At 39.5% G+C, this 24,793-nt stretch overlaps 2 protein-coding genes across 4 annotated transcripts; one reads left to right on the forward strand and one right to left on the reverse strand.

The window, feature by feature from the left end:
• Positions 1–1,055: 1,055 nt before the first annotated feature.
• LOC117544580 (transcription factor Dp-1-like) lies at positions 1,056–16,661 on the reverse strand. 3 transcript variants are annotated; one of them, XM_034213759.1, is made up of 12 exons: positions 16,479–16,661; positions 14,435–14,519; positions 14,026–14,092; positions 11,161–11,282; positions 9,925–10,046; positions 9,275–9,440; positions 9,029–9,175; positions 8,475–8,543; positions 8,117–8,268; positions 5,794–5,960; positions 2,331–2,409; positions 1,056–2,241 (listed from the first exon to the last, which is right to left on the reverse strand). In XM_034213759.1, exons 2-12 carry the CDS (start codon positions 14,444–14,446, stop codon positions 2,103–2,105), a joined length of 1,242 nt encoding a protein of 413 aa, XP_034069650.1. In that variant the 5' UTR covers positions 14,447–14,519; positions 16,479–16,661; the 3' UTR covers positions 1,056–2,102. The 3 variants fall into 3 exon arrangements, with proteins under 3 accessions (XP_034069650.1, XP_034069651.1, XP_034069652.1); XM_034213760.1 differs by lacking the exon at positions 16,479–16,661 and adding an exon at positions 15,310–15,373; XM_034213761.1 differs by lacking the exon at positions 16,479–16,661 and adding an exon at positions 15,062–15,350.
• Positions 16,662–18,689: 2,028 nt separating this feature from the next.
• Positions 18,690–24,611, forward strand: LOC117544615 (DCN1-like protein 1). Its single transcript, XM_034213810.1, has 6 exons — positions 18,690–20,821; positions 20,943–21,111; positions 21,439–21,569; positions 21,675–21,757; positions 22,521–22,617; positions 22,719–24,611. The coding sequence occupies exons 1-6, from the start codon at positions 20,476–20,478 to the stop codon at positions 22,796–22,798; spliced, it is 906 nt and encodes a 301-aa protein (XP_034069701.1). The 5' UTR covers positions 18,690–20,475; the 3' UTR covers positions 22,799–24,611.
• The last annotated feature ends 182 nt before the right edge of the window (positions 24,612–24,793 follow it).

Below are 24,793 nucleotides of genomic sequence, written 5' to 3' on the forward strand. Positions count from 1 at the left end.
CAAAGAGATCCTGTCTTAATTCTCAATGCAAGTGAGAAGTGAAAAGTCGTATTTTCTCAAAGATACATGTTTTAATTTCCGCTGGAGCTCATATGAGGCTTCAGCCGAGTTATTTATGCAGATTAGTTTTCATAATAGAAACATATAGGCTACTGCTTTGTTTACACAGCGTGTGTGTAGGATATTTTTGAACTAACAAAATAATTAAAAAATATATAAAGAACTGTTTTTGTCTGCATCACTTACACTGAAAGATTTGTGTGCAGCTGGTTTGAACAGGATTATTGACAGCAATGAATAACCCTTTAAATTCACATACCCGCATTTTAACATGAACAATGTTTAACCTTTGCTTTCAAATGTGGAAGACATTTTGAGCAATACAACTAATGTAAATATCATGCACCGATATGTTTTGCTATCTTTTGGTCTGGCTGCTAAAAAAGCAATAAGATCAAGTGTCTGCGGCACATGCTTCGTTTTGACCCTTATCGGCTCTCCATGTCAAAAACACTTGGCCCACCCATTATTTTTCAAATAAGCCCAGTGTTAAAGTCAGCAAGTGTTTGAATATGTAGAGATTTAAATTAAAAGCTGATAAATGTAAAACTACAGTAGCAAAATATAAGTGAGCAAAGAAGCATATTATTGATGGGTCTCACCTTTCAGCTATCTTCTTCTGAGTGTTTAACATGTTGCCTGTGACTTTCCTCTGAAGAACAGACCCCTCCCCAAACACTTCACCAGCACTCAAGTCTGGGAGTCGATCCTAAACCATTGGCTTTTTTATTTATTTATTTTTTTAAAGAACCACCAGCCACAAATCAATGATCTTAAAAACGGTAATATTTTTTAACAAGGTCCTTTGCCGATTAAGGAAATTAGGAAAACCGTTGTGAATTTTTTTTAAAAGCCTCAGTGCTTGACATGCTAAAATAAATCTCATATTATATTCCAGTACTTCTGCTTACATGCAAACAAATGAAAGTTGTCCTTCCATCACGACCCTTAAAATCGTATTTTCCGCATAAAAACCACAAATTATAAATACAAAATTATTAAAACAATCTATATTTTAATTTGCAAACTTATATTAGATTACAGAAAAGGTTTTTGGAAGAGTCAGTACATGTGTTGCCAAGTTTTAAAAGGGAGATCTTTGAAGGGAGTATATATAAAGATCTATGCAACCACACATTTCAATACACCAATAATTGTTTGTAAGGTCTATCTTTACCACTGGCCTCTAAAGGATACTATAAGCTACAATCGTCGTAGGATTCGTATACGTAAATCACAAACAAAGCTTATTCACCTATCAGGAGCCTGGGTTATAAAAAGTCTTTACCTTGCTGGTGCCATTCTTTTGTAAACACTACCAAGGCGTTGACAAGGGCGGTGACGGAGAATTCCTCAACTCCAGAATACAAAAAAAAACAAAAAAAACTAGCAAACAAGATCAGGAAAAGCAGCTCCCTACAGGAACAGAAGGAAGCCAGCCCAACACAACGGAGAATAAGAAACTATTTAAAATTATTGCCCAGAACACAAAAGAAGAACGTCTCAACACATGTGATGGAGCCACATCCTGGGAGGCCATGGCGACTGTCAGGCCACTCGGAAACCACCGTGTTGCACTAACACGGTTAAAGCAGACACTTTGGCCATCTTGGAACATTTTGATCATCATGTCTGCCGTATGTAATGCAAAATAATAGGAATAACTATTCAAACAAGTACATTGAACATTCTCCAACAGCAGTGGGTTTTACAGGTTGCTTTTTTTTTAAGTGGGATGGCTTATTGAGAAGTGGATTGAACATACAAAGACTTGAGAGCGTGGCCACAGTTCCCTTGGACGACACCTTCCCCCAAAGCTGCGGTGCAGGTGCACGTGATCAGGATCAGAAAAAGACGGCTGCAATAACACACCTCTGTACTTCCAATTCATTCATCTAGACCCCTGAGAAAGCCAGACAGAAAAACAGGCATGGGGAACTGGGAGGAGATTGAAGAAGCACACACAAAAAGGGGACTACGTTCCCACGGTGAAGGTGGTTTTGAAGGACTGTGCTTGTTGGGAGTGGCGAGGTGTAGATGGGTTAGTCTTCATCGTCATTTTCGTCGTACTCTTCCTCGTCGTCTTCGTCCCCCATATAAGACACTGGAGTCTCCACGCGAGACCCGCTGTAGTGAGAGTCGTTCGAGCTGGAGGCCATGGTGCCGTCAGTGCAGCCGTCGCTGAAAACAGGAGAGAATGTAATGGTTAATGGATGAACCGGCTGCTATCCGGCACATTTATAGGATACATTACAGGAAAGACTTCTCACCTGCTTGCAGGGTAACGGGCTCCATTGACTGAGGACCCTCCAGTGATATAGACGTTACTGATTGGACCCTTTGCCATCTCTGTGGAAAACAAAATAAACTACATCAGCAAATAGAAATATCTTTAATGAATCCTTAAGGCACCACTCCTCTGAAACATTACATGGATAGGCAGAGGACCACTTCATCCAACTATTGTTCTAACTTTGTGTTCAACAGGACTTTGTTTTCGTTTGTATATGAAATACTGAAGGAAAGGTACATAAAAACAATTCGGAAAAAATAAATCTCATCTATTGCTGTTAAAAACGAAACGCCCTGACCCACCATGGTGTCACTTTCTTTGCAAAGCACTGCAGTTCACTCATTTTCATAAAAGCTCACATTTGAAAATGTTCAATCCTTCATTTATGAAACGTTTCAGGCAGAGGTACTAATGTTGCGTCAAAGCAGCTTTTTCTTGCAAAAGGATGCATCATCATACCCTGCTTTATATACCCCAAACCCTTCCCTTTAAACTCTGTAATTGTAAAGTAGGATTTCTGCACTTTTATTTATTATCAAACTATTTATATACCAAGGGTGGCAGGATTTGCTTTGGAGGTTTAACAATGTAATGCATTTATTCTTCATCAGGGTATTCCTTTTCCAGTGTACCGGACTAAAGGTAGGGATACCTGTAAAATATTATCTGTGTTTATTGAGCATGAAAACATTGAATAAGCAGGATACATTTTCTAAAACCTTCGTAACATTAAGCTGTCTTTGGCTCTTTTCTGCTGTAACAATGTACATGTCCACTTTGTGGGACCAATACAGGTATTCTGAAATCAGGGTTCCTGCAGTTTTCGCCAACTGAAATTTAAGACTTTTTAAGACCACTTTGAATAGAATTTAAGACCTATTTCACGACAAGAAAGTATGAAGGAAAATTGCTATGAAAGAAGAAATACGTCCCATAATTACTTACAAAGTAAATGTATTCATGTTCAACATGAGAACGATGACTGAACATAACAGAACACTGAACTGTGTTCGCATGTTAGACAAAGTGAGTGAGTGAGTGAGTGAGTGTCAAGAGCTATAGTCAGAGCTCTGCTGTCTTCATGCTGTTGTATGATTGGTGTTTAGTGTCCACAGCACCTCCGCTTTTAGGGTTGACGTAGACGTTAGCCATGGAGTGCCACAGGGCTCAGTGCTCGGACCTATTTTGTTCACATTATATATGCTTCCGTTAGGCAATATTATAAGGAATCATTCTGTACATTTTCATTGTTATGCGGATGATACTCAACTATATTTATCAATCAAGCCTGATGAAATTAATCATCTAAATAAAATTCAAGACTGCCTTAAGGACTTAAAAACGTGGATGACCTTAAACTTTTTGATGTTAAACACGACCAAAACTGAAGTTATTGTACTTGGCCCGAAGAATCTACGAAACAAATTATCTAAAGATATACTAACTATGGATGGCATTAATTTGGCCTCCAGTGAGACTGTAAGGAATCTTGGTGTTATATTTGATCAGGATTTATCCTTTAACGCTCACATAAAATCAATTTCAAGGACCGCCTACTTCCATCTACGTAACATTGCAAAAATCAGGCATATCTTGCCTCAAAACGATGCAGAGAAACTAGTCCATGCATTTGTTACTTCAAGGCTGGATTATTGTAACTCCTTATTATCAGGGTGTACCAAGAAGTCAGTCAAGTCGCTTCAGCTGATTCAAAATGCTGCAGCTCGTGTACTAACCAGAGTTAGGAAAAGGGACCAAATTACTCCTGTTCTGGCTGCCTTACACTGGCTCCCTATAGAACACAGGATAGAATTTAAAATTCTTCTTCTCGCCTACAAAGCCCTTAATGGGCAGGCGCCATCTTACCTTAAAGAACTCATTATACCCTACTGTCCTACTAGGGCATTGCGTTCCAAGAATGCAGGGTTGTTGGTTGTTCCTAGAGTCTCTAAAAGTACAATGGGAGCCAGAGCCTTTTCTTATCAAGCTCCACATTTGTGGAATCAGCTTCCAGTTTGTGTTCGGGCGGCAGACACCCTATCCGTTTTTAAGAGTGCGCTTAAGACCTTCCTTTTTGATAAAGCTTATAGTTAGGGCTGATTAGATTCAGCCCCTAGTTTTGCTGATATAGGCTTAGTTTGTCAGGGGACATCTTACTTCTTCCTTCTCTCTGTCTATACCTGTGTACTCTCATGTTCCGATTAACCCAGCTTCCCCAAATTTCTTTCTTTTTGGTGTCTATATACGCTGGGATCCGGAGTCATGGATGATCCTGTTGCTGCGGTCCTGTGTCCTGGATCGCGAGCCCTGGATCTTGAGTCGTGGCTGTGGTCCTGGATCATAAGTCCGGGATTGATATCCTCGTGGATTCATCTTCCTATTATACACACATGCATTTCCAAACATTTGGACTACCCATGTTGCAAATGTATTATCTTTTCAATTTACACACGGCATCTATTGCACGTCTGTCCGTCCTGGGAGAGGGATCCCTCCTCTGTTGCTCTCCCTGAGGTTTCTCCCATTTTTCCCTTTAAACTGTGGGTTTTCGCCTGAAGTTTTTCCTTGTACGATGTGAGGGTCTAAGGACAGAGGGTGTCGTATTGTCATACTGATATACTGTACAAACTGTGAAGTTCACTGAGACAAATGTAACATTTGTGATATTGGGCTATATAAATAAACATTGATTGATTGACTCAAACGTCGCCCGGAGGTCCCCCGGTGTTGTTGCGGGAGCTGCTACACTAGCTAACGCTGCACTAGCCAACGCTACATTAGTAAAACAAACTCTAATTTTGTTTGCAAAAGGTGCAGCGGGCTTCAAACACGTTCCCTCCACTGGTTTCAACTAAGCACTAAATTCAATGTTTTCCAACCAAATACGGTTGAACTCACACTTCCCCATATTTATTTGTAAGTAGATTCAAAGATACCCGAGTTTCTGACTGCCACTAGCTGAAGCTTGGTTGCTATGTTACTAGCTGGGTGTTCTCTGATAAGGGGCCGGGGGGAACAAAGTTAGTGATGACTGGTCCCATGTTTATTTATTTCAATACAAATTGTTGGGGGGAACTGAAAGGCTATTACCGTACTGGTTACTTTGCAGCCCGGACATTTCCCCCAAAACACATTTAGACGCGATCGCTACACAGAAGTACCTTTCAAATCCCATCATTTTTAAGACCTTCTAAATCATATTGAAGACCTTTCTTCTTTTTTTGATAGTATTTAAGACTTTTTAAGGCCTTCAATTCTGATTATCAAATGTAAGACTTTTTAAGACCCCGCGGGAACCCTGGAAATAAAGAAAGAACCAGAACCACAGCATCTGAGATGTATAACTAAATAAATAATAACAAAGCGTCTTTGGGCTCAAGAAAAGCGCTATAGAAATAAAATGTATTATTATTATTATAACTCTGGGTGAGAGGACTGACCTATAACGTAGGGCTCCAGCGCTTTGGGCACCAGACTGCGTGCGACCTTCAGGTCCTCCGGAGAACACTTCCCCACCTCCAGACCGCAGGCCATGCCCATCCGCTTCAGCACCTCGATGTCGTCGTGGATCTCAAACATGCTGTCGAAGTTGAACAAATACTCGAACCTGCAGATGAAAGAGAGGAAGCCCAGGAGAGATAAGAATACATTTAGTAGACCGAAGAAACAAGGAAGAGGATGTAAGAGGACTTGGATTCAACCCTAAATGAGACATCTTAAAGTCAAGAGATGTAAAGGAAGTATCCGCCTTCAGTGGGCAGAGAGGAAACTATGAACTACTGAGTTACCCTGAACCTATTGAAGGCTATGTAAAGCCTCAATGGTAACATTATCCTCACATGTTTCATTTCATCGTTTATTTGAAGAGGGACAATGCACATTGATGAACATTTTTAAACAATTAATGCTTCAAAATGTAAATATGCCAGATTTGAGCTTTTAGCTGGTTTCCATCCGTAGTCCCTCACATACAACATATAAGAACATGACATTTATATACAGGGTATATGCAGGAATCCTGAAGTCAAATGTAAAACCTTTTAAGACCTTTTTTAAGACCCTTTCTATACATTTTAAGACCTCATCGACACTTTGAGTTCTAACCGGTTACATTGGCGACACACTTTACCTCACATTGACTATACACAGTATTGATTGTCCTTCCTCCTTATCTTCCAACCATTTGGACACAAACTTGCATTTCCCCATAACGATGGCGTAAACGGACCTTCGCGCGCTATCAAGCAGTGAGCGCGCGATGTCCTGTTCAGATGACGTCAAACCCAACGGGATGCCATAAATAAACTACACAGAATCACACTACACACCTACGCAATGATTACATTCAGGCAGACTGTAGAATACAACCTCTTTGGACCATTTATATACTTATTGAAAACAAGCGACAAAATGTAATACCTTGGAAAATGCCGTTTAATAGCCTTAATTTTCGCTAAATTGATCGATCAACTTTTAATACTTTTTAAGACCCCGCGGACACCCTGGAGGGTAAAGGTTGAATGAGATGGACTCTAATTGCATTCTACTTTATGTTTCTTCTAGGGTTAAAAATGGCATGATATATTTATGTTGCATCAAAAATCGAACATATTTGCACAATAAATAAGCCCCAATTAGTTGACATGCCAGAGTTATGGTCTTACATGTAAAGTCACTGCCTGCCAGACAGCTTCATACTGAACTGTTGAGTCAGCGTCTAAAGAAACTGTTCAGGTTTATCACGTTCCTCCTCACGCCCAACACCATTTCCAAAGAACTTTTTACTGGCATTTGACCACAAGCTGTTGGTTCCCTTGCTAAGGTCTGGAAAACTTAACATGCAAATCATTCACTTTACGCAATAGGCATCTGTAACTGATAAATGATCGAATTAGGCTAGTAATAACCTACCTTGACTATTACAAGTGTTCTACTAATCCAGTCTTTTCTATGTGTTTTAGTTATTCAAGAGAGCTATCAAGGTGTTTGACAGAAAGCCACATTCATACCACCACTGTACCATCCTTGAAAAACACAATTTCTTGAGCTTTGACCATTTTAAGTCTTTTAAAAGTATGTGCTTTATTTATAAATGTTTACATGGACCGCCCTCCCTTAGAGGAATTCATCCACAGAAAACACACTGCACGCTGCACTAGGTCAGAAACCAGAGGAGACTGTGAAGTCCATCGCAGAAGGACCACTTTTGGACAAAATGTCCTCTCCATTAAAGGCAGCTCTTTGTGGAATAGCCTCCCAACTGAGACACAGGATTGTCCCACTCTCAATAGCTTCAAAGGTCACCGCTAAATGCACTTTAACACAGGGACACTTTACATGTCGTTGCTGCTACATTGTACTGCCATGTCATAAGTACTTGTGTATGCTGCTCTTTTGCATATCATGTATTTTGTTTTTGCTATGTTTGTAAAATGTAAACTTCTTAAATGTTTTATGTGAGGGACTGCGGATGGAAATTAGCTCAAAGCTAAATCTGGCACTGTTACGCTTGACACATTTTAATGTTTTAAGTGTTCATTACTGTGCATTGTCCCTGCCAAACAAACGATTAAATAAATAAATGTGAAAGGTGTTGTCATTATTGCTCCCCTTTATCAGGGGCGTAACACTAGTAATAATTGACCTTGACTATTACAAGTGTTCTCCCACTAATCCAGTATTGTAATAGATACTCAAATTAAACTGTAAGGTTAATGAACAATATAATAGTGCTCAACCATGAAGGCTAGCACCATCACATACTTGTCATTCGAGATGCTGCAGTCGATGACCGTTTTCTTGCTGGTGTTGACGATAATGAACGGGAGGTGGATGATGGAGTTGGGAGGTGGAGATCTGTTTGCCTGCTGCTCCGTCTGTCTGTTCCGCTGCACCAGGTTCTTAAAAGCTATTTGCTGCAAGACAAGATTAACGAAAGGTGAACACTTTGACAAAAAGCCAAGATTAAGACCGCAATCAACATCTAACACAATAGTGCCTATAGCGGCCGTTTAGTGTACAGTTTTGCACTTACAAACACCTTGAGAAGGTAATTACGAACAATCACTAAGACGAAGACCCCCATGATAAGGCCAAGAGCAAACTCTCAGTTCATCCCCACCTGCAGTATGAGCTCCTGAAGCTGCGACTGTTTCTGCTTAATTCTCTCAAGCCGCCTTTGTCTCTCCACCTGCAGATGAAATAAAGAAATAGCAATGAAGATTTATAACATGGGTTGAATAGGAAAGATGTTGACGATGCCATGATCTTAGGGCAGGAATACCGTGAACATAGTTTAACGTGACGGAGGAATAAATACACACATACACCGTCGGCTTTGCTTCAACCGGAAGGGACACGTTTTATTGCGCATGTCCCTTTTGTCACGGGAATACAGGAAGTGATTAGTATAAGAGTATTAAATAAACAAATACATATCTTACAATTCATAATTCAACACCCCCACTTATTACATTACATTACATTTAGCTGACGCTTTTATCCAAAGCGACTTACAATAAGTACTTACTCTTATACTGCACAAATTCAATTTAAAAATCGTGTACACTTGAACAATAACACATTGTTATAACAAATGAATATCTTACAATTCATAATTCAACAGAAGATGTGCCTGAAACAAGTCTTTGTTGGAAGTGTTCTGTGTGTTTCTACCTCTAGGTTTTGGCACTCTTGCGCTGAGTTGGTGGGAAGGCCAATCCATTTGATTTCCTTCTTCTCTTTAGAGATAATGTTCATGGCCATAAGCACATTAAGTGCATCGTACACACGCCGTCGGATGTTCTTCTGGTCGTACACGTGCTGAAATGGAGAATCAAGTTTAAAATATGGACGACATTATTATTATTTTTATTACATTTGCATCATTCTGAAAAAAGGTCATGCATCAGCAGCACTCACTGCGTCGTTGGGTGACATGTGGCTGTCTGCAGAGCTGAATTCTGCAACCAGTTCATCTGCCACCTCGTTGTAGGTGGTGACTCCTTTCTTCTGCACCTTCTCACACACTTTCATGGAGAAATGCCTCAAGCCCTTTCCATTCTTTTCCCCTTTCTTTCCGCGTTTTCTGCAGACAAAACCGAGCCCACTTTCAATTTTCACATCCATTTCACCTTTTCCTTTCACTTATTAAGCGAATTCAAAGAACATTTTGAAATGACACTAGAAAAAAGCAAATAAGGCCATAAACTTCACTTCAGCGTAGTTTTGTCAGACGTTTGTGCTATAGGGTCACATGGCTGTAAACTGACAGTGAAGTAGAGGTTGCGAACTGGAGACAATATCATTCAGCTTGGCCATTTACTAGAGAAAATGGAGAGAGTTCTTCAGGAAAGCTCTTTTATGTCAGATAATATGAACAAATATAGTTCCTTGTCCAGCGTCAAAGACGGTTTTACTCATGCAATACTTCAGAGGCTCTTAAAATGACAAGATTTGTAACGTGGATACTGATAAGTTTGTTGAATGTGTGCCTTTCCTTTCCAGTATCAAATTAATCTCCACAGGGTTCCACGTTGATTTGAAAGCGGATAAAGACTTCTGAGACTTACCCTGAAGACCACGGAGAGGCATCTGATGGTGGATTCTGAGTGAGGAACTGGGAACTGGGTGTATGTGGACTGTTTACCAAAATGGTATTGGACATCGTAGGCCTCTGGGGTGTTCCTATCACCTACAGAGAGACAAGCGAAGGGAGAAATAGTCAATCGTAATTTCCAATATCTGACTGTTTGCATTATTTCTTACAAACCAACATTTCATTTGTAAACAAACCATACAGGAACGCATTGGCATCAACACAAGAGTCATGACTAGCTAGTGGTTTACCAATGACTCAGCAGCTGGGTATGCCAGATACTGTTTTCAGAGTCTGTTTGCAAATTACTAAAACTAAATGTAGCTTTCGCAAAGTTGATGCAACAGATAAACATAGGCAAATCAAATGTCATCTCATTTGCCTAAAGCAGGAGGGTCAAACTCAAATACACAGTGGGCCAAAATAAAAAAAATGGGTACTAGTCGAGGGCCGGACTGGTTCAATGTTTATTGCAGAACTTATTGCACATATTAAACCTGGAACTAACAAAGCTTAAATTATTGCCTAAAGAAACAACATTAAATAATCAGTGCAATATACCGGCGGGCCAGATCTAATAGTAATTACAAATTATCCTGCGGGCCGAAATTAAATCCACCAAGGGCCTGGTTTGGCTCCCGGGCCTTGAGTTTGACACATGTGGGGTAAAGGCTGGCAACAGAGCAAAAAATAGGCCAATACCAATATTGAAAAGGCAAACCCCTATTGTCCATTTTGAATGGAGAAAGAAAACGTTTTTATTTTAGACATCTTTATTGATATTGACTTATCAGTTACTGGTAATGAACATGGCCAATGATCAAAGAAAGATTTGCCTCTTACACCGTAATATGAGGCATCTATGAGATCCATTCCTTCACTAAAGTTTGATTATCTAAATTATCTAAGCTGATTTATGTTATGTATACACTCCTTGTATATAATGGGATGATGGGTGTAATCCTGCTGACTGTAGAGTTGATAAGCTTAGGATCAAGTCCCTTCACCCACCCGGTCACCTCACAATGATAATGGAGGGACTTACACAACAGTAAGACCCAGCAACAAATCTATAGACACTAGCATCTTCAAAAGCTGGATTTTATTTATTTCTGAGGTTACAAACTCTCATACAAATGTGGTTAAGAGAGCATAACAGTCTGGCTTTATAGGACCATGAAGTGTGGTGGTTGTGTGGAGCATCACTCACCATGTGTGGCAAATGTTGCATGTGTGCAGCAATGTTCAAATTGGATTGCCCAAGAGTTTTGGGAAGTAGCTGTTTGGCCACGGGGACAGCTGTAGCCTGGACTGTAACCAAAGACAGGACACCTAACAGAAGACATGAAGACGAGTAATGAGTAGAGCTCGAATGATATGCCATAGCCCCCTATTGCAAAATGAAAGGCACAGAGTTTCCTGTGTGGGAAAGATAGTTTATATTGAACATTGCAAAGTCTTTCCTATCATAATCACGTTGGTGTTGGACTTGTTTTTATACAAAAACAGGCCATAAACCATGATTTGTTTTAAAAAAAAACAAAGCAATACCATTTAAAATCAAACAATCAGCCATTCTCATCTGTTCAATTATTTGAATGAACCTTTAAAATGTAAACCATTCACAAAACTGAAACCATTACACAATTTTAATTGATATTAGTCGGTAAAGTAAAATGACGGCAAAATGTGGCGGTGACAGGACACAGAGACATTAATGCAGTGGTTCTCAAAGTGGGGGGCGCGCATGACAGGGGGGGCGCGAGAGACCAGGAGGAAAAATGGTTATTAAAAAAATATATATAAAAAAAAAAATTCATATTTTGAAAAATTATTGATTCGAAAATAATATGATACAGTACTATTACGTCTGGGTCTCTGCGTTTCATTAAAGCTCGGCTCTGTGTGTGTGTGGAACAAGCCATTTTGTGTGCGTGCGCGAGAGAGAGAGAGCGCACCGGTACCGGAAATCGTTGTTGTTAGCTTTGGTGCTAGCGAGCTACGCTAACGGATATAAGGAGTTTTTTCAACAACAAAGTGGAGGAGAGTCCTCTCCTGCCAGACTGAGAGACTCAGTGAGCTAAAGGACTCTCAGTGTTATCTCAGTGGGTCTCAAACGTTTTGGTCACCATTAATGTAAACAATTATTTCCGAGGCACACGTTTATATGATCATTATAGTTATAAAACAAGAGAATAAATTAAAAACAGGTATGAAATACTATATGACAGTAAAAAAAAGGATAAAGTTTAAAAGGGTGATTTGTAAAATATCCATAAAGAAATAGTAAATCTGTTTACAGTTGTTTTTCAAATGGGTGTTGAGAGATGTATCCATAGATCTCTTCATTTTGCTCTCAAAGTGCAGCAGATTGATGCTTTTAACTTCAATATTTAGCCCTGTGGGCCATCTAAGCTAATTTATAGATGGACCTGAGCCCAATAGAGATTGCCCTGAAAAATGCGCGCAGACGAAATGGCACGAAGGGTTTGGGGGGCCTCCGTCCCCCTAGAAAATGTAGATTTTTGCAGATCTTAGATGCTGTCTGGTGCATTCTCTAGACTGAATTATAAGATGAACCACCACAATATTATATTGTACAATTTCAATTTTATTCTTCATTTCACTTGTTTGTTCTTGTTTGTGTTTGCTCGCTTGCATGCCCTGCATAGCTATAAGAAACACTTAAGTTGTTGGTCAAGACACTTTCCATCTGATGAAGGCAAATGCCTTCCCAGGTGTAAAAAAGTAGAAAACATTACATTCAGTTATAACTGCCAAAACAAACATTATTTACACTATTATGGCCCCTGTTAAAAATGTTTGTAATGTTATCTACTGTAAGTTGGTCGAACGAATGCCTCCTCATCCGGAAGCTGACCGAGCAGACCCGAGCAACAGTCGAGAGGAGCCGAGCGCATCCGCGAAGCACACAAAATGGCGACGTCAGAGTTCCCGTTAGCCGGCAAATCTAAATCTCTTCGGTCAAAATAATTTCCCTTTAGCGCAATACCGCTTCAGTTGCGCCACTTATGTGACAGACAAGAAGAGTATGTGACAGACAAGAAGAGTATGTGACAGACAAGAATAGTCAATTATAATGTCTAACACTTAATGTGGAGAAAGAGATGTCCTGTATGGGTTGATTGTGCGTTGATCTGTTGGTAATGCCTCGGGGTTCCGGTGGGCATGTAAACAAATGCATAATGCTGCGCTATACTTTGTGGCCTCACCCGGTTGCATAGCGACACTTATTGTTTAGGTGTCTTTTAATAAGCAGGTAGTCATATCATTAGCTAGAACTAGCTGGATCTGATCGATATGGACATAAACGCGAGTGAAGTCTAATCTGACGGGAGAGAGAGATCAGCTGCTGCTGACGAGTTGATACGCAGCTCTGCATGATCACATGCAGCGGTGAGCGGACAAACACACACACACACACACACACACACTTCAGGTTAGAATATCACACGTAGCTATTTTAATTACCTCTCAAACTACCTAAACTAGTTATAGATATGTTTAGTTTTACTGTCGGGTCACTCATTACTGGATCCGCGAGCTGCATGATACTGGCATTATAGATTGCCCGATCGGGCAACCAGCAGGTGAGGCTTCATTGCCCGAGCTAAATACTAGATGGCTCCGGGCCATCGGGCAGTCCTTAATGTCGAGCCCTGCGTGAGGTCCACACACCACCTATAAAAATAGCACTTTACCTCTGCTTACACCTATATGCCGTGAGCTGATTATCGAGCCTTCATTGTAACAGTTGCGGGTACGTTGTGTATTTGCGTGAGGAGCGTTGCAGTAGAAAATTCCACTGTAGCGCCCGGTACATTAATGGGAAACCCTAAATGTTTGAGCACCCTCTATGAAAGGTCAAGCTACCCCACAGCACCCCCAAAATAAATCTCTGGCGCCGCCACTGAGCCTGACTATTTGTGTGGGGGGGGGCCCTGACTTTTTTTTTTCTCCAAAGGGGGGGCCTGACAGAAAAAGTTTGAGAACCACTGCATTACTGTAAGGATGAAACTGCAGTATAAAAAAGGCATTTTCTAGAAACATATACCTTTGCTGGGGCTCAGATTCTGATCGATGAAAACCTTCAGCTCTCCGTTAGTTTCTATCAGACCAGCCTGCAAAGGACAAGAGCACACTCGGAATTACAACATTAAAATACACTAAATAGGTCCAATGAACCAAAAGTGTACAGAAGAAGAAACGTGATATTTTAAAAAGGGAATATCTTAATGTAAAGCAAGACGTTATCCTAAGATCAGTCAAAGTACCTATAAAAAAGGTGGCACATTGGGCAAAGGGCTCTTTAGTTATCATCAATTAACTAGTTTGACTGGAGACATTTTGATAATATTTGGTATTGGATTATCTAGGTTCCTTAAAAGTGCATTAACTACATAAACTAAACAGGTTTTCCAGAATAAAATAAAAACAACAAATTATAATAATAAGTTACTTGCATCTTTCGCCATGATCCCAAAGGACCGGAGCAGTTGGGCTTCAGGCTTAAAATAAATGTTTCTTTATTTGTCCCTTTTCAGACCCCTGAGGACAGAAAAAACAACAACTATTATATTACAGTAGTTCATTTCCAGCTCATCCAAAATGTCAATTTTTTAAATTATATTTCACACAAGTTTAAATCTATTTAACTACAGGTTTGTTTTCCAATGAAACTGAAGTATTTCTGAGGCCCATTTAAACTGCTTGCTGCCAGCACACTGTACACAGCATTAATGTTAGCTTGAGTAACCGTGTGTTCTTAGGAGACAACATTAACGACAAATGTGCATATTTCAGACCTTCCTCGACTATATGAGCCTTTGAGGTGAATTTCTAAATGCACCTTGTCTGCAGAAACTCACAATAAAGCCTCCCTTGATGCTCACAACTTTTACTGAGCTAAGTGTGCACAAGGCCTACTTCAGGTACCGTCCGGAGGAGAGGCATCGTAGAACTTCTGCTACAGGTCACGCAAACATGCTAACTTTATCACACCAGCGCAAAACTATTAAAGAGACTTAAGTGATAGCACCATGTAGTTACAGTCCATTATTAATGTTGCATGCACTAGCAACAATATTCACCTCATACAACGACAGCGATGAACACTCTTTTGTTGAATGCAGCTAGCTAACAGTTAGCGTTGGATTCAGCCTGCTGGCGTTAGCTAGCCAGTTAGCTTATGCACGTTTTCAAAGGATTCACTTAGAAAATTGCGATTATTTAGTTCCGTGCTGCAGATTGAAGGCAAAGTTCCGCGTGGGTTATCATTTAAGAAATGTGTGTGCATTTCGCACGGTGAAAAGTTAATATGGTGATTATGTGCACTTACGAGTGCACTCTCCTGTTTCTTCGACGGCTGTTGTTGTTGGCATTTGAGAATGGAGGAAGAGGAGGTCTAAATCCTTACCAAACAGGAAACAAACTAAGCAATGTCGAACTACTTTAATATAATTATATGTGTAATACCATGGACAAATTACTTAAATTGTGTTAGTGTTTACTAGTGAGTTTATTTCTAGCTCAACTTCCTGTTTCTTGTCATTTTATGCCAGGATTTGCCTGTGTCGTATGGAGGCTGAATTAAAAAGTGATCGTTTTCAATGGATCAAAAACTAACCACTGAAAAAGTCAACAGAACAAGTTAACAATTAAGCATAAACAACATGCGTTTTATTCAGACTGAGACATTTTAAACTACACATTTCGCCAAGACTTCGGATTTATCCTTTACTTTCTGGGTGATTAGATTCTTGATGTTTAAGTGTTGATTACGATAGGTCTGGACACTGGTCAGCAACAAACTTAAGAACAGTGAGGTTCTTCCGAAGTTACACTAGCATTAGGGTTATGAATAATGTCTTAAAGTAGACACATAAACACACGATCCTGTTTGTTATAAATACATTGAAGAAAACACCGAGCTAACGAATAATATATTTTGCTACGTTACAAGTGCTGTTTGCTCAACCATTAAAACAATCTTTTTGACGTTTCAGGACAACAATGATCATTCAACAGCTTAATGTACATTATGTTAATGAACCAATTCAATCACTATCACCATGAATCTCTACATTAAACCCACTAAAGTCCTTCTGATGACTGTTAACGTGTGCTATATATAGTAAGTTATCAACTTGACAGATAATACACTGAATTCAACACAAAGTACAGCAACTAGTAATATTTTAGGTAGTTAGCAATGCCTTCTCATTAGTGTAGCAACAAGCTAACTCGCGATTACGGTTGGAAAGCAGGACCACCGGCGCTTTGTTAGCCAACTGACGATTCATGAGCTAGCAGCTAGCAGGCGAGCTAACCCACAGCTGTCATCGACAACACTGCCAGTATTAGCCGCAACATTACTACGTTAGCTTAGTGTTAGTATATTTTAAAGACTTTCAAAACACACAATAACTGATACAACATATATTTAACATTCTTTTGTGGTAACTCCGTCACACAGCAAGCCAAAAGTCGATAAATACGGCGGCTTACCGGTGCACTTCACAAGTTAGCAAAATGTTTGTTAGCCTCTTCTATCCACTCTCCGCTAGCCGTGCTACAGCAGCGCGTCTCACAATCTGATCTTGGCGGTGTCTCTCTTCAGCGCCCTGTGATTGGACAGCATCGACGAGACGAAAGCAGAGCAGTAGAGAGGCTCGTGCCCACAGACAGCATCACTTGGGATTGGTGGATACCAACCAGCGTCATATATACACACACCGCCATCTGCTGGCCAGGAGTGGGAGGATTATCAACTGGGGTCGCAGACTGAGGTAGGATTTTTGTCATATTTTATAGCTGCTCATTTTGTTATTTCAATATCCCATGAATTCATGTAAATCATTTTGTTCCTCGTGACTTCATATTATTGTTTTTAGTTCCCGTATAAAACTTACTTTTTGTTGAAAGGCCTTAATTCTACTAGTAGGTGAATGTGTTTTTTGCAAACAAAAAAGGAAATAAATACATTAAGATCATAAGTATAAAAAAGAACCAGAGGCAAGCAGAAACAGTAAACATAAACAGAAAGAAATAATACAAAATATATATTCAAAAGCTATCAGACAATTAACAGTGAAGTGAGTGTTGCTGATAAATGACAGCTTGTGATTGATAGCAGCAGAGTCAGCAAGTCACTGTAAACAGTGTACACCTAGGCAGGCTAATATATGATGTAGTATATCATAGTTCATTATTATATATGGTCTATTGTCATACTGATATGTTGTACAAACTGTGAAGTCCACTGAGACAAATGTAACATTTGTGATATTGGGCTATATAAATAAACATTGATTGATTGATTGATTGATATGAGACAATATGAAACAGACTAGTATAGTAATATGATACTATACTACAACAATGTAACATAATGTATAAGCATAAAAAAGCAATAAAACATGGGCTAGTATAAGTTTAATATATAGTGTAAGACATAACAGTTACCAATTAGTAATAGAATATTAAATATGGTATCATAAGTATAATATATAACACAAATACAATCAACGAAAACGAATGCAGTTAAATAAAGCAGCCTTAAAATAAATGCTACTTTTTCTGAGGTGTTGATTCAAGTTTATGGAAGTTTTGTAGGATGTATTTTGGTGATGTTGATTTGTATTTGTTGTACAGAGGGGTGTTTTTCTTTTTGAGGGTAGAGTAAGTATAGGAAGCATCTTTCTCAGTACAAAGAAATACAATATGACAGCCTAACAAACCGCTGTATACAATCAGAGTAAAGCCCATGAAAGCATCTCACAACAAGTGGTTTCCCCTCTATTATAATGGTCACTTGAATGATGCATCCTGTGAGTAAACACGTTTTCAACTAAAACCAGGCTATCATTCATACCCTTTTCACTGCAAAACAGCCACAGGGAAGACTGACATCCACAGATACTCTATCAGTCATCCCTCACACTTGTTGAAGGGTGTATCATTTACACTTGAGATAAAACTCAGCTGGGCCAGAGTCCACCCAAAAGACATATATTACATTTTTCTTTCAAGGTTGACGCTTAGAGGGGTGTTTTTTTATAATATATGGGGGAATCAAATTACTCATTGTCCACCGAATATAATATAAAGGGGGAACAATAAGAGCAGCTGGGCCCCCATTAACCCCACTATCCCACATACTCTTTGTGTTAAGTGTGCAACTGCTTTATGCCTGAATACTGCCTTGCCCTAGATACTGCGTATGCCTTTTAAATAAAACTATTAATTCAACGTAATACACAAGATAAAGAGTCTTAACAACTGTAAAGGCTGTATTGCTCATAGGAGAGGTGAGTGATAGGGCTTATTGCATATCTGTATTGATAATTACATTACATTACATTACATTACATGTCATTTGTTAGACGCTTTTATCCAAAGCGACTTACATACATTCAGTACTATGGACAATCCCCACAGGAGCAATTTAATCATCCAGCCATAATGTACACATGGTGCAATAAAGTAGAGTAAAAGTCTCACTTTCTTTCACCCCTACTTACAAACATGTATATTGTGTACATGGTTTTAAATATCAACAATAAAGTCACATAACATCAGAGCAGTTACTGCAGAACCTCATCCTTCAAATGAAACGTTTTATAGCTGCTCGACTACTTCCGCGCATGCGCAGAATGAGAGACAGTCGGGCTACCAAACTGGTCAAACAGCGGGTGTAAAAATGGTAGGTAACCAAAATAAACACAAACCCAGGCTTTGTCTTTGGTGCCATTAAGACTTACCTTGAGTACTATGATCGTAGTATTAAAGTACACGCTGTGTCGCGTTTTGGCACGTCTACAATGATAAGTTACGTGTGTTCGCTGCTATTACAGGGAAGGTCAGTTGATATTTTGGGAGCAGCTAGCTAGCTACACGTCCCTGTTTGGCAGTCTGTTAACTTCGGCTGTGAGCAGGTCAGTCTTTGGACCTTAAAGACAGACACACACGGGATCGTTTTAGTGAGATCCCGGTATATATGTAACCATACTGACAGTCTTATCCCGTGATACAACATCGTTGATGTCAGTGATACAGTGTGGCTAATTTAGCTAACGTTAGCCAGTATAAGTTACTAGCTGGTGGTATATAGACAATGCTAACCTAACGTTACCCTTCTGGTCGCACACACATCTGTGCAGTCTGAACAGAAGACTTTTGACTTCTGCTTCGTTTTTAACAGGAATCTGTAACGATTGGTGGAGTCATTAGCAACTTGGTGAACTCAGAGTTTAGTCTCCGGTTTCAGGAAATGCTCTCCAGCGAAGTGCAAGTGCTCAGAGATACAGCAGCTGCTATGCTGATTTTTCAAGACGATATTTCAGAACAATATTCATTAAGATTTTTTCTTTCGGGATGTCACCATCAAAAGTTTGCCCCCGATCCGAGTCATTTATTATTGAGTATCGATACCAGGACTATTTTCCTATAATAATTTCTTTACACACTTTAAGTACATTAAAGTTATTAAAACCAATTCGGTGTTTATGCTTGACGATTAAAAAGCGTTGCAATATATTCAAAGAAAAAGCCAGGATCCTAGCTGTTTCTTAATATGTTGTTTACTTTTGTTTTTACAAACTACTAATTATACTTATTACATCATTGTAATAAAACTAGCTTTACTGTTTATTTATTCTCACCCGGCCTTAATTACATATTTACAAACTACTAATTATACTTATTGCATCATTGTGATAAAACTAGCTTTACTGTTTATGTATTCTGATCCTTTGATCCAAGGCAATGTTTTCAAATCAAAAGTCCAAAACTCTGAGGAATTAATTATAAATTAAAATGGAAAATTTGAGCAGTCAGAGACACTGGATTTTTACATTTTCTCTTAAAAATTACTTTAAAAATTCAAATTAATATGAGTCCTTTAACTACTTGATGAATCAGAAAAACGGGATTAAGTCATCTGGAAAACCTTAGAGCTCACTGTTGTTTATCATGTCTGTAAAACTTTCCCAACAGTTAACTGACGCAATATGCTGAGGTTATTTGCATGTCGACAATAGCCACATTAAATATTCTGAATGCCTGTTCATGCTTGCAGCCATAACTCATTTTTGTACACATATCTTACAAAAGTGAAAATTCCCAACTTTTTCCAAAAGTGTTGACAATATTAATGTATAAAGTATTCTGAGAAATGCAATATTCTTTAATTTATTGCTGTATATTTCTGTCAGGGTGCTTGTGTTACACTCCAGACTTGTTGCACCCCCAGGTCCTGGTGATGGCATCCCATTTCCCTACTCATGTTACATCTGTGACTGTAGTTATCTGAGGGGCCCTCGCGGGTACAGCATGTGCTTTGAGAATCCACAACATCCCCCTTCAGAAAAGCCCATGTTGCCGTTGGATAGGACATTATTAACAGGACAGCGACTTGGCTCACCACCATATGTGTGTCAGTGTGACAGACTAACCTTTTGATATACAAGTTTCTGAGTGTCTCGCAGTCCTAACTCTTGCCTGAATGCCTGTAGATGTGTGTGTCTCGCTGTGTGTTCTGGTCTGTGTTTCGGTCTGTGTTTGTGTGTTGCTGTCAGTCTTCCCTGGTCTGATCGCGCCCGTGTCTGATAGTCCCTGTCCTGTCCTCACACAGCATAAGCTAAAGTCTTCGCAGAGGGACAAGGTACGGCAGTTCATGTCCTTCACACAGGCTGGGGAGAAGACAGCTGTGTACTGCCTCACGCAGAATGACTGGAAACTAGAAGTTGCCACCGACAACTACTTTCAGAATCCAGACCTCTACTGCAAGGAATCCATGAAAACGTCAGTAGACCGGAAAAGGCTCGAGCAGCTCTACAATCGCTACAAAGGTAAGTCCGTAACCTAAAATATCAACCAGAAAGAACTGTATTTAAAAAAAAGTTCTAGACACTACTTTGGCGCAGAAAATGTCACTGATACTCTTCCCCCCCCCCCCCCCCTCCTTGATAGATCCCCAGGATGAGAATAAGATCGGTATCGATGGGATCCAGCAGTTCTGTGACGACCTCTTGCTGGATCCAGCCAGCATCTCCGTGCTGGTCGTGGCGTGGAAATTTCGTGCCGCCACTCAATGCGAGTTCTCCAAGAAGGAGTTTCTGGATGGAATGACAGAGTTGGGGTGAGTGTTGACATCAACAGCGTGAGACATGCTCCAAAGTGGGACATAAACAGTGTTCCCAAAGTATCATTGGTGGTGGTTCCTCTTGGAGTATAGCTCCAGGGAGCGAAGGTTGTCTATATATAGAGCCACTCAACCACAGCTAGAGTATTCTGTGTCCTTATGGAATTACTCCGTCAAAGAGCTGCAGTGTTTTGACTTTAGAAGTTCAAGTTACCTTTGGCAAACGTGTCATCAGCATTAAAAAGCTAATGTTGCAACTGGTTAGGGTGTCTGTGTGTATTTATATTGTTGGTTTATTTATTGCTTAAATTTGTTTTTTTCTAGGTGTGACAGCCCAGAAAAACTGAAGGCCCTGTTGTCAAGATTAGAGCAGGAGCTTAAAGACAGTGGGAAGTTTAAGGACTTCTACCAGTTCACCTTTAACTTTGCCAAAAATCCTGGGCAGAAGGGTCTAGGTAAGATGAGTTACAACAACAACATCAACAACAACAACATATTGCTTAATGGTGTCACTGAGTTTCAAACCATTGTTAAGTGTTCTGCTTTGTGTTTGTGTGCAGACTTGGAGATGGCCGTAGCTTACTGGAACCTGGTTCTGTCGGGACGGTTTAAGTTCCTTGATCTTTGGAACAGATTCCTCCTGGTGAGTCAAGGAAGTGAAATTAGAATCAGTATCAGCACCAACACTGACCTTATTAAGCAGATCAGGTATTAGCCACGACATGAACAACAAATATACAATTGTCTCTATTTGTTACATTTACGACATGCAATTTGTATGGTCAAAGTAATCCCTTGCCGTGTTACCTTACCCAAAAGCATCAAATAACTTTAAATGCGATAAATGTAAAAATATCAAATCACTTGAGTATCATCTTTTTTGATACTGTGTCAATCTGCAAAAACTCAACTGCCTTTTTTCTAATAGTTTACATCCAAAGATTTGTGACAGACAGAAGTCCAGATTCCACATAAAGCAGTTGTTCTGAATGCATTAAAAAGTCTTACAACTTTTTGTATCCTTACATTAGATTTGTCTTGCCTTGCTTAAAATGTCCAGTATATGTAATGGTATCGCCCCAACATCGTACTGCCAGATTCTTGCCAATACACCGCCTTAATAGGAACACAGATCTAAAATATTAGGGAAGAAGAATATTCAAGAGTTGAGGTTTTAGAATGGATTTCAAGTGGGATAAACATGGATTGTATATCAAAAGATAAAAACACATTTGTTTCAATCATGGTGAACTTGGCTTTCATCCCAAGTAACAACAATTGACCCCAACAGTCTCCTGTTGTTTGAAGGAGAAACTGTGGATAATGTGGGGAATTGATTCTTCAGATTGTGTCGGAAGTTTGTATGAAAAGACCAGCTATTCTTGACCATCTGTTGTCCATTACAGGAACACCATAAACGATCCATCCCAAAGGACACGTGGAATTTATTGTTGGACTTTGGTAACATGATCGCAGACGATATGTCAAACTATGATGAGGAAGGTGAGTTCTGGATTCATCGATCTGCTTCCTCTCTAATGCTGGGAACATGGACTTTACTGTTTCAATCTCTCCCACTGATGATATCTTGTTTCTTTTCTCAGGAGCGTGGCCGGTCCTTATAGATGACTTTGTGGAATTCGCTCGACCAATTGTAACGGGATCAAAACGTAAAACTCTCTAAATCCACTCCCAACTCTGGAGAAGCCAGAACCTTGTTTCTTTTACAGTGACTTCATTGTTTTTTTTAAGACTTGTACAAAAAAAGTGAAAATTGTAGACGAGAGAGAAAACAGAAGCACTTGAAACTGTCAGGACACCACCGTTCAGGGAGCTGAGTACAAACATTGAGAACAACTGGCCACTTTGTTTTGCCCTCATGAGACCGGGGCGTCATCCGGACATCTGGCGGATTCACCGTTGTCTCTCCGCTGGATTCTCAGCATCCTGGACGCCTCTGCTCGGCTCCAGGAGGAGCGCAGCCCTGTATGAGGGGATGGACACAGCGCTGAGGAGCTTCACTGGCTGTGTGCACTCTAAAGGGACTGGAGAGGAGGAAACCGTGTGTTACGCTTTGTTTTGTTATATGAAGCTCTGAGCGACTGTGCAAAGTTCCCATGTCTTACTCTAACTCTGAGTGCTCGCGACACCAGCACCAAACAGAACTGTTGCAGTTTTTACTGTACATACTGTATCTATTGGGACAGTTTACAAAGAGAGCTATATGAAGAATAATATAAATACTTTCAATTTATAAATGCAAAGGATGATTCTTTTATGTACAGTCAATGCTTAGATCTCTAACGGGATGCCTCGATATCGTGGATGATACGCTGTTGGTTTAAGTGTTCGGTGGATCTGTCATGGAGTTGTGAGCTTCTCGTTGAAAGCATGTTAAACACATTTTACGTCACCACGAACTGGTTTCACAAATACATTTTCACTAAAGTAAAGGCAGTGCTTTCATTTAGCTAACTGAGTTTGGTTCGTGGTTTTCATTTGTCAGGTTAATGTCAGTTGGGAGTATTAAATCTTACATGTGACACAGTCCACATACAGCAGCAAACTTATGTTTTCAAAAGATTACTGTTGAGGAAATGTTCGTTTTGTATCCCTGAGGCATTAATGATGCTAAAATTACTATTCAGAAACATTTAAGTGAAATATAAAGTGAAGAACTGACAAACCCGTAGGATAGCATGGCACATATCCGTATGTTATGGCAGTGCTCAGTTCAGAAGCCAGGACGTTAAAGACGGGACGACAAAGTAAGCCTTAAGAATAAATATCTGTCTGTTCAATATTTATATTTCTGTCCGAGCCATCTGTCCAGTGTTACTGACGGTAGTGAAAACTAGAATATATTGTTAAAACATCATGTAAGTATATTGTTCATTTGAGAGATGAATAAAGCATGAGCTTTTCCATAATCATACATGCAAAAAGTTATTTTGTTGATGAGACACATTTTATATCCCACAACAGTACAGCTGCTTAGACAGGAGTGTATTTGTTATGATTGACAATGTAAAAAAGATTTATAGCCATACTGATCTGAAAGCTTTAATATTACATTTTTCATAATCCTCCATGTTGTTGATTGTTAATAATAAACAATATTTAACAAGATCTTTCAAGTACATTCTCGTTATAATTTGGATAGTGCTTTGGAAAACAAACCTCATTAATGAAACGTTATTAAATATGTACCTGTTTGTGCAATGTAACATATCTAAAGTACAGTATTGGATGATGGTGAGCTGTCAAGGAAGTTTGATCATAAAGTATTTACAAATGTATTCTACGTCCTCAATGTGTCTATCATAATACGCAGCAGGTTAAGTGACTATGAAATAATATTTACGCCACTATGTACCTGCATGTTGGGCCATCCTCTGCAAAGATAAGTTGTCACGAACATCAGTGTTTAGTTTGCGAAAAGGGTTTTATGACATGTTTGGATGTTACAACACTAAAAACATGTACTTCAAATCAGACAACTGTGTGTTCCATAATTTCCTTTTTTTATTTCTCCATCATTGCTGTCAAATAAATGCAGAAATACAATAAAAATCATGGTTCTATAAGACTAATGTGACAGAAAAGAAAGAATAGCTCGTCCATGGCTACCATTTTAGGGAATAGTTCACATTATGGAAGTCTTACAGGAAAATGGTCA

Source organism: Gymnodraco acuticeps, unplaced genomic scaffold (genome assembly GCF_902827175.1).
Source record: "Gymnodraco acuticeps unplaced genomic scaffold, fGymAcu1.1, whole genome shotgun sequence".
Lineage (NCBI taxonomy): Eukaryota > Metazoa > Chordata > Actinopteri > Perciformes > Bathydraconidae > Gymnodraco > Gymnodraco acuticeps.

Bases quoted from the DNA above. Each gene is read 5' to 3' on its own strand.
- LOC117544580 (XM_034213759.1), bottom strand. The intron at 9,176-9,274 runs GTGAGTGCTGCT...TCTCCATTTCAG, and splicing joins ACATGTCACCCAACGACGCA to CACGTGTACGACCAGAAGAA. The intron at 2,410-5,793 runs GTCAGTCCTCTC...TGTTTTCCACAG, and splicing joins GCTGGAGCCCTACGTTATAG to AGATGGCAAAGGGTCCAATC.
- LOC117544615 (XM_034213810.1), top strand. From the start codon at position 20,476: ATGCCTGTAGATGTGTGTGTCTCGCTGTGTGTTCTGGTCTGTGTTTCG. The intron at 21,112-21,438 runs GTGAGTGTTGAC...GTTTTTTTCTAG, and splicing joins GATGGAATGACAGAGTTGGG to GTGTGACAGCCCAGAAAAAC. The intron at 22,618-22,718 runs GTGAGTTCTGGA...TTCTTTTCTCAG, and splicing joins GTCAAACTATGATGAGGAAG to GAGCGTGGCCGGTCCTTATA.